This window comes from Ascaphus truei, chromosome 21 (genome assembly GCF_040206685.1).
Source record: "Ascaphus truei isolate aAscTru1 chromosome 21, aAscTru1.hap1, whole genome shotgun sequence".
NCBI lineage: Eukaryota > Metazoa > Chordata > Amphibia > Anura > Ascaphidae > Ascaphus > Ascaphus truei.
The window spans coordinates 22,469,803-22,479,951 of NC_134503.1; the positions used below are offsets into that span (position 1 = coordinate 22,469,803).

Consider the following 10,149-nt stretch of genomic DNA (forward strand, 5'->3'; position numbering starts at 1 on the left):
GCCCGCGCGGTGGAACGGTCAGTGGAGCCCGCGCGGTGGAACGGTCAGTGGAGCCCGCGCGGTGGAACGGTCAGTGGAGCCCGCGCGGTGGAACGGTCAGTGGAGCCCGCGCGGTGGAACGGTCAGTGGAGCCCGCGCGGTGGAACGGTCAGTGGAGCCCGCGCGGTGGAACGGTCAGTGGAGCCCGCGCGGTGGAACGGTCAGTGGAGCCCGCGCGGTGGAATGGTCAGTGGAACGTACACAGATCTCCCAGATCAGACCAAGTTGTTCTAGGATTTAGATACGGAAACCTTGAAGTTTGTAGGAGTTAGTTCACCCTGTACATTCCCGTGAGGACCCCAGAGGCCGCAGTAACGAGCCTCCACCAAGCAACGCCGCAGGGATTCCCAAAACTTCCCTTCCTAACCCTCTTCAAACAGCAGTGGTAAGGTCCTCTATAGGAGGACTCTCTGGGCTATCACTGCAGGGTCTTTACACACAATCCATTCGTTGGGAGAGCTGGATCATATCCCACCAGCCTGAGCCCCTTTAAAACACTGGTTAACCTTTAATTGTAGCACAAGAACAGCTCGGTTTGGCCCACGGGTCTTTCCTGGGACACTCTTAGTAAACAGGAAGAACTCTCTGACTTTAGGACAAAACATTTTATTTTGTTATCAGTTTAATATTATACATCCTTCACAAATTTATGTATTAATTTTACAGAGTCTCATACTTCATGTAAAAGATATGCGCTCAACTCCTACTTCTTCCCTAGAACAGAAGGCTGGTTTGTTTTTTCCTGCCAGAGAGATCGTACTACTCGGCTGTGCACCGCACGACTGAGCTTTCTGGCAGGAAAATGGTTAAAGTTATTCTGTAAGTGAGGTAACCTTTTTCACAGTACAATTTTCTTCAAGTTTTTAAAGAACTAAATTTGTATTTTGTTAAAATAAAAAATAAAAAGTAGGAAAAAGAAAAAAAATGTTCTTTACAAAGGATTTCCCCCGGTCAAAGAAAAGAAGGAACTTCTCTGACAATCTGTACTGTCCCATCAAAATAAGTTAGGCGGTTTTAAAAAAAGGAGTAGTGGGGAACCGGATATGTGGGGAATTTCATAACTGGCAACAGAACCATTCTCTTGGGGAGACCTAGGGAGAGAAGAAAGGGAAACGCATCACGTATTGGGTTACATGTGCAATACATCTGCCAGCTATCTTTACAAACAATATCTATCTGCAGAGGAGACCGAACACGTGTGCAACAGGAATGTTATTCTTTTTTTAGGGTCCATTAAGTGGGACCACACCTTTATAGATCTTGTTTTAAGCATTTGAACAAGTCGAAATGTTCTTGGTTTACAAAACACACATTTAACATGATAAATTACCCGAGTGACCGAGGCGTTACTAAAAACAAACTCTATAAAGTTTTAGCCACACATTGTGTAAGTTATGGTGGGTAAAAAAAAAGTGATCAAAAGTCTTCACGTCACGACGTTTGTATTTGTATATCGATCTATGTGATCTCACAGCATTTTCTGTATATAGGACACAGCAAAGTAGAGCAAACTCTTTCTCTTCTAGGTACATGTATAACACGGACTTCACACCAGTATATCCCAGTTGCACACCAACCTCATTTCAAGGAACCACAAGGGCAATTTAAATGTTATTTTCTAATCATCCGTCCTACTTTTATTAGGATTAAAAATAAATAAAACACTAACACTTGTTGTTGTTTCTGGATTGTACGTGTGATGGGAAGATCAGAGCACCGTACTTTGGTATCTTATTAAGAGGGTGGTTACCGCTCGCTCCCCGACTAATCCCAATATTGGGTGCTCTATCAGAGTTACGGGGGGGAGGGGGGTTAGTGCGACACCCTTCGTTGGGTCTTTGCAATGAGTGACTGGCTAACATTTAATATGGAGAGGAGCCGGCAGTTAGAATCGGGGCACAGCAACAGATGAATGTGCGAGTTACTGGGGAGGAACATGTGGGCGACACTGGAAGGAATGATTGTACGGGAATATATAGTTATATACAGGCATACTCCGGTTTAAGGACACTCACTTTAAGTACACTCGCGAGTAAGTACATATCGCCCAATAGGCAAATTGCATCTCACGCATGCGCCTGTCGTCACGTCCTGAACAGCAATACCAGCTCCCTACCTGTACCGAAGCTGTGCACAAGCAGGGAGACTATAGAGCCTGTTACACATGCGCTATTTACATCAGTTATGCACGTATGTGACATTTGCAGTACAGTACATGCATCAATAAGTGGGGAAAATGTAGTGCTTCACTTTAAGTACATTTTCACTTTACATACATGCTTCGGTCCCATTGCGTACGCTAATGCGGGGTATGCCTGTAGTGTACTCACGCTGATAACACTTAGGGTTGTGCGTCTATCCCTGTACTGTAATAACCATCAGATAGTCCTAGAAAATCTTTTAAACACCTCTGGGTATGCTTTAGTGTATATAGCGGCAGTTCAGACACTCACATCCCAAACAGTCTTATATTGTACATACCATAAGCAGTGGCTGCAGTGCTGTACGCATAGGGGGCACCGTACCCTAAAAATAAAATAGTGCAAATATTACACACTCTATATAGTTTAGAGCAGCTCTAAAACCACAAACAGGTCTCCTGGCCGGGACCCCACGCCCGATACCATCCAGCCCCTGGGATTATTATGTGGCATAGAGTAACAACAACCTATGGAGAGGAGAAATGTATTGGAATAGCACACAGGATAAATGGGACAAACAGCAGGTTCTGTACATCAGCCCAGGAAAATGTACAGGGCTTCCCGGGGAAAAACACAGTGTGTATAGTGTGCGTCCAATATATTACCCCTACTGTACGAATCAAACTGTATACAGAGCCTCATGTTACCCTGCGTGTCACACTGTATGTATGTATGTATGTCTTTATTTATATAGCGCCATTAGTGTATATAGCGCTTCACAGCAGTAATACATGTGATAATCATATAAATAACAAATGATACAAGTAACAGATCATGGGAATAAGTGCTTCAGACATAAAAGTAACATTTCGGAAGAGCAGTCCCTGCTCCGAGGAGCTCACAATCTATTTGGTAGGTAGGAAGAACGTACAGAGACAGTAGGAAGAATTCTGGTAAGTGCATCTGCAGGGGGCCAAGGTTAATGTATCATGTGTCCAGTATAATCCACGGTGCTACTCATATGCTTCTTTAAGCAAATGTGTCTTATAGGTGGCTAGAGAGGGTGCTAATCGGGTATTGAGGGTGAGGGCATTCCAGAGGTGCGGGGTAGTAAGTGAGAAAGGTTTAAGGCGGGAGAGGGCTTTAGATACAAAGGGGGTAGAGAGAAGACATCCTTGAGCTGAACGCAAGAGTCGGGATGGTGCATAACGAGAAATTAGGGCTGAGATGTAAGGAGGGGCAGAAGAGTGTAAAGCTTTAAAAGTGAGTAGAAGAATGGAGTGTGAGATGCGGGATTTGATAGGAAGCCAGGAGAGGGATTTCATGAGGGGAGACGCTGAGACAGATCTAGGAAAGAGTAGAGTGATTCTGGCAGCAGCATTTAGGATAGATTGTAGGGGAGACAGGTGAGAGGCAGGAAGGCCGGACAGCAGGAGGTTACAGTAATCAAGACGGGAGAGAATGAGGGCCTGAGTCAGAGTTTTAGCAGTTGAGTAACAGAGGAAATGGCGTATATTTGCAATATTGCGGAGGAAAAAACAACAGGTTTTAGAAACGTTTTGAATGTGATAGAGGAGTTGAGTGTGACCCCCAGGCAGAGTGCTTGGGCTACTGGTAAATGATGGTACTTCCAACAGTAATGTGAAAGGAGGTAGTAGGGTCAACTTTGGGATGAAGTATAAGGAGCTCTGTTTTTGCCATGTTAAGTTTAAGTCGACTTAGGGCCATCTAGGATGATATAGCACAGAGACATTCAGAAACTTTGGTCTGTACAGCAGGTTAAACAAAAAAGGCCTGCCACTCAACCTATTTTTAAGGTACCTGTATAGATCTAATGTAAAGGTGGTGCATAAGGGAATTGAGCTATGTATGATCCAAAAACTTTGTGAATCCCTCTCGGGTTCACAAGAAAGAATCCCTCTGATTTGCACTATCCCTATATAGAAATGTATGTTGCAGAATTATCTGCAGAGTACAATAGTCAAAATATTGAGTATTATACTCTGCAGATAATTCTGCAACATACATTTCTATATAGGGAGAGTGCAAATTGAGAGGGATTCTTTCTTGTGAACCCGAGAGGGATTCACAAAGTTTTTGGTCTGTACGGCAAGTGTAAGGTCAGGGGTTGAAAAGTAAATTTGAGTGTCGTCAGCATAGAGGGGATATTTAAACCCAAGAGATGTGATTAGGTCACCTAGAGAAAGTGTGTACAGAGAAAAGAGAAGAGGTCCCAGGACAGAGCCCTGGGGTACCCCCACAGAGAGACCAATAGAGGAGGAGGTGTTCGCAGAAGAGACACTGAAAGTACGATGGGAGAGGTAAGAGGAGATCCAGGATAGAGCTTTGTTACAAATACCAAGAGTATAGAGAATGTGAAGGAGAAGAGGGTGGTCCACGGTGTCAAATGCTGCAGAGAGGTTGAGTAATATGAGCAGAGTGTAATGACCTCTGTCTTTGGCAGCATGGAGGTCATTAGTTATTTTACTGAGGGCTGTTTCCGTGGAGTGAGCAGTGCGGAAGCCAGATTGTAGAGGGTCTAGGAGAGAATAGGTGTTGAGAAAATGGAGCAAGCGAGAGAATACAAGACGTTCAAGGAGTTTAGAGGCAAAAAGCAGGAGGGAGACAGGTCGATAGTTAGAAAGACAGGTAGAGTCATGCTTGCTGTTTTTGAGTATACAGAGCCTCATGTTACCTTGCGTGTCACACTGTATACAGAGCCTCATGTTACCCTGCGTGTCACACTGTATACAGAGTCTCATGTTACCTTGCGTGTCAGGCTGTATACAGAGCCTCATGTTACCCTGCGTGTCAGGCTGTATACAGAGCCTCATGTTACCCTGCGTGTCAGGCTGTATACAGAACCTCATGTTACCCTGCGTGTCAGGCTATATACAGAACCTCATGTTACCCTGCGTGTCAGACTGTATACAGAACCTCATGTTACCCTGCGTGTCAGGCTGTATACAGAGCCTCATGTTACCCTGCGTGTCAGGCTGTATACAGAACCTCATGTTACCCTGCGTGTCAGGCTGTATACAGAGCCTCATGTTACCCTGCGTGTCAGGCTGTATACAGAGCCTCATGTTACCCTGCGTGTCACGCTGTATACAGAGCCTCATGTTACCCTGCGTGTCAGGTTGTATACAGAACCTCATGTTACCCTGCGTGTCAGGTTGTATACAGAACCTCATGTTACCCTGCGTGTCACGCTGTATACAGAGCCTCATGTTACCCTGCGTGTCAGGCTGTATACAGAACCTCATGTTACCCTGCGTGTCAGGCTGTATACAGAACCTCATGTTACCCTGCGTGTCAGGCTGTACACAGAACCTCATGTTACCCTGCGTGTCAGGCTGTATACAGAACCTCATGTTACCCTGCGTGTCAGGCTGTATACAGAGCCTCATGTTACCTGCGTGTAAGGCTGTATACAGAGCCTCATGTTACCTGCGTGTCAGGCTGTATACAGAACCTCATGTTACCCTGCGTGTCAGGCTGTATACAGAGCCTCATGTTACCCTGCGTGTCAGGCTGTATACAGAACCTCATGTTACCCTGCGTGTCAGGCTGTATACAGAGCCTCATGTTACCCTGCGTGTCAGGCTGTATACAGAGCCTCATGTTACCCTGCGTGTCAGGCTGTACACAGAGCCTCATGTTACCCTGCGTGTCAGGCTGTATACAGAACCTCATGTTACCCTGCGTGTCAGGCTGTATACAGAGCCTCATGTTACCCTGCGTGTCAGGCTATATACAGAGCCTCATGTTACCCTGCGTGTCAGGCTGTACACAGAACCTCATGTTACCCTGCGTGTCAGGCTATATACAGAACCTCATGTTACCCTGCGTGTCAGGCTGTATACAGCGCCTCATGTTACCCTGCGTGTCAGGCTGTATACAGAGCCTCATGTTACCCTGCGTGTCAGGCTGTATACAGAACCTCATGTTACCCTGCGTGTCAGGCTGTATACAGAACCTCATGTTACCCTGCGTGTCAGGCTGTATACAGCGCCTCATGTTACCCTGCGTGTCAGGCTGTATACAGAGCCTCATGTTACCTGCGTGTAAGGCTGTATACAGAGCCTCATGTTACCTGCGTGTCAGGCTGTATACAGAACCTCATGTTACCCTGCGTGTCAGGCTGTATACAGAGCCTCATGTTACCCTGCGTGTCAGGCTGTATACAGAGCCTCATGTTACCCTGCGTGTCAGGCTGTATACAGCGCCTCATGTTACCCTGCGTGTCAGGCTGTATACAGAGCCTCATGTTACCTGCGTGTAAGGCTGTATACAGAGCCTCATGTTACCTGCGTGTCAGGCTGTATACAGAACCTCATGTTACCCTGCGTGTCAGGCTCTATACAGAACCTCATGTTACCCTGCGTGTCAGGCTGTATACAGAGCCTCATGTTACCCTGCGTGTCAGGCTGTATACAGAACCTCATGTTACCCTGCGTGTCAGACGACATACAGAGCCTAATGCTATAGCCTCTTGTACCTGCTGTTAAGTATCCTGGAGCTGCTGCTGCTCCAACAAACGGTCCACGTGTGAGGGCGATACGTCCCCTTCCTCGAGCCGCCTGGACAGCTGCTGACACGGGCGTGGAGACCACTCCTTTTGTCTAAGATCACAAGATAAGATGCAAAGTTACACCAGGAGAAGATGCCACGTTACATCAGGGGAAGATAAGATGCCACGTTACATCAGGGCAAGATAAGATGCCACGTTACATCAGGGCAAGATAAGATGCCACGTTACATCAGAGGAAGATGCTGCTTTATTATTAACTCCATCATTGAACAATACGATGGGAAGCGGTTTGGCTTTCCTTCCAGTCTGTGTTTCATGGTAAAATAATATCTGTTCAGTTGCATCCACAAGACCTCACTTCCCCGTTCAATGCATAAAAATCTCACATTTTTTATCACCTTTTATAAACAGCGGAGAAGAGAGAAACTGTTCCGAAAACCGGACTTTTCAGAAACCAGCTTCATGCAGCCAAGAGCAAATAAAGACGCTCAGTAAGACATGCATAGCATAGTCAGCACCGGAGGACAGGCAGAGGCCTCAAGATGGGCCGTCACCCACATAAGGGCTGATGTGCCTCAGGGGTTTAGGAGCCAAGAGGGCCGGCTCTCCTCCCCCCCCCCCCTCAAAGGATTCAAATTTTGCGCGTGTGTCAATGAGGGAGGGCCAGGGGGCGATTTAGGGGGGGATTCGAGCGGGCACAGGGTATTTAAACCCTGCACCTGCCCGAGTACAGCACTAATTTCCTGTTGTATCACTGGCACAAGTCTTAGGAAGCAGAGCTCTAACGTATGCGGTTAGGCCGAGATTGCCAGAAGGGGGAACAGGTGTAGGTGAAGAACAGGGCAGTTTGGAGAAGGACTCCCACCAGATGATACAGAGAATAGGGCGGTTTGGAGAAGGCTCCCGCCAGATGATCCCGAGAGCAGAGAGGTTTGGAGAAGGGCTCCCGCCAGATGATCCCAAGAGCAGAGAGGTTCGGAGAAGGGCTCCCGCCAGACGACAAGACTATTGGCTGGCTGACCTTTTATTTTCAAATGTTGTAAAAGTAATAAAGCTGTGACTTAAACTTCTGTCAGAGCTCTTAAACAGGAAGCACAAAAACATATTAATAGGCTAAATATAAGAAGACTCACGGAGGAAAGTGCGCTGCCATAGAGAGCATGAAGAAACAGTCAAATACCAATGGGATGTTCTAGAGCCATCACAAGGCTGCTGGGAGGGAAACCTTCTTCCCAGAGTTGGAACAGTTTGAAGCCCCTCCTACCAAATGTCCCATCTGCTGATGAGAACCTCCAGATGGTAATTCTTACAGTAGTAATGTGTATAAAAACAAGACCCCTGCTTTACACATTTCCTGGCAGAGGCCTGAGCTTTTTCTGTCTGTGAAGTTGCGACGTCCCTTGTAGAGTGGGCCTTTACTGGAGGTTTTTCTCCTGCTATTCTATATGCCTCAAATATAGCTCCCCTAACCCATTCCATGTATGGAAGCTATAGAGGCTGCCTGACCCTTCTTGGGTCCATTAGAAAGGACAAACAACCGAGAGGCTTTCCTACCATCAGTCCTTTGCATATGTTTGAGCCCTAACTATATCCTGATTGATATGAAAGTCTGATACTACTTTGGCTTGAAACTATAAGACAGTCCTTAACAGGATCTTATCCTGGGGTACAATGGAAGTGAACTGGGGCTCTCCCTTTACACAATGTTTGAAACTGAACAGAAGAATAAGGTCAAAAATAAATATACATATACCACACTTCAAATGCTCAGTGTCTGCTGCTCAACCCCTGGAAAAGGATCTTCCCACGGTCCTCAAGAAAACATAGGTAGAAAGAGAGACAGAGGGGCGCAGACAAGGGTCAGAGTTAATATCAGACCAGTAGTTGAAAACACATACAATAGTGAACCAATGGTTAAGAGCACAGGGGTGATAAGAGTATAACACAATATGTACTCACACGGGCCTGTGTGGTACTGAGTAGTACTATAGGTATCTTTATTTTCTTTCTTCTTGCTAGTCAGTCATGCTCCTTCTCCCTCTATACATCATGGATGGGCCACTCAGGGCGCATGTAGTGGAAGACAGCGCCACACGGATGAATAAAAATATGTTTATTTGGCAAGGAAAGTGAGACAACAATTCACTCACATGTAAAAAACTGCTCAGGGACGCCGACGTCAACCTCCCGCTCTCCGGTGCAGTGTGCCTGATGAAGGATTCAATTATCCGAAACGCGTTGTGTGTGCAGAGACCTGGACCAGAAGTTGTGTGTCTGCTCGAGGACACTGTAGCTGGTGCCTGCCCTGACGGTCAACAGTCCTGTAGACCGGACGCGGCGAACAAGAGCACACTGCACCGGAGAGCGGGAGGTAGACGTCGGCGTCCCTGAGCAGTTTTTTACATGTGAGTGAATTGTTGATCTAAAATTTTCTGGTCTAGTTCCCATTCTCCTGGGTGAATGGAATGATTGCCGAGAATGTCGGCTTCGTACTTTCTGACTCCTGACGAAGGCTGCAGAGATGCATGGGATTTCTCTCTCTCGTCTCAGTGTAGGATTCTGGTGGCTCCTGAAAGAACTCTCGGACTCATTGTTTCCTGTTGTCGGTTTATATATGCTACTGCAGCGACATTGTCGAATAGTATCCTTAAAAGGGAACCCCTCAATGAGGCCTGAAGAGCTTGAATAGCATAAAATATAGCTCAAACTTCCAATACATTGATTGGCAGACATCTTTCTTGATGTGACCAGAGCCCTTAGATCACCTGATCTTGACAAACTGCACCCCAACCTGAGGCTTACGTCTGTGTTCAATACTGTTCAGACCAGAGGTATCAAAGACTTCACCTTGCGCAAGTTGTTGACTGAGGTCCAACATTGTAGACTGCTTTCTGCTTGGTAACAATACTAGCTTGAGTTCTGGAGTTAAATGTAGGTGTCCCCCACAACTGAGGAAATGTCTTTGAAATGGTCTGAGGTGGAAAGTAAACCAAGGCACCGCCTGTGCCTGAATTTTGAAGTTCTATTATGTGCATGAATTGAACCCTTCATGGTCGCACGGGGCTTCTGAACAATGAGACCTCCTTTGTAATCTTACACCCAGTGATCCAGAAATCCCGCCAGTCTGCCCCTACTTGGCTTTGTATTCTGGACCGGGGCCCAGTGCCCTTCAGCGGTCTTGCCACTTGATGGTCCCCCGTGAAGCTGGTTGACTAGAACGGCCCCAGGTTTGCTGTTACCTTGAATTCCAATTCCGATTTTAAGTTTTCTCTGGTCTATAAGACCTTGCATCCTGAAAACCTTGTCTTGAAGGCCTGACGAGTGATGAAAGCTGTAACCTTCTCTGCTGGGTTAAAACTTGATTTCTCTCTACAGCCATCTTGGAAATAATATTATCCAGTGGTTCTCTGAAGAGATAAGCATCTCAATAAGGTA

The 10,149-nt window shown here is 46.4% G+C and overlaps 1 protein-coding gene across 6 annotated transcripts in view; it reads right to left on the bottom strand.

The window, feature by feature from the left end:
• Window positions 1-625: 625 nt before the first annotated feature.
• STRBP (spermatid perinuclear RNA binding protein) overlaps window positions 626-10,149 on the bottom strand; it is a 128,535-nt gene continuing 119,011 nt past the window's right edge. For all 6 annotated transcript variants that reach the window (XM_075579359.1, XM_075579361.1, XM_075579360.1 and 3 more), the window contains 3 exons: window positions 6,682-6,805; window positions 2,521-2,565; window positions 626-1,130 (listed from right to left, as the gene is read on the bottom strand). In XM_075579359.1, the coding sequence (XP_075435474.1) occupies window positions 1,054-1,130; window positions 2,521-2,565; window positions 6,682-6,805 (246 nt within the window). In that variant the 3' untranslated portion in view covers window positions 626-1,053. The remainder of the gene's footprint in view (window positions 1,131-2,520; window positions 2,566-6,681; window positions 6,806-10,149) is intronic.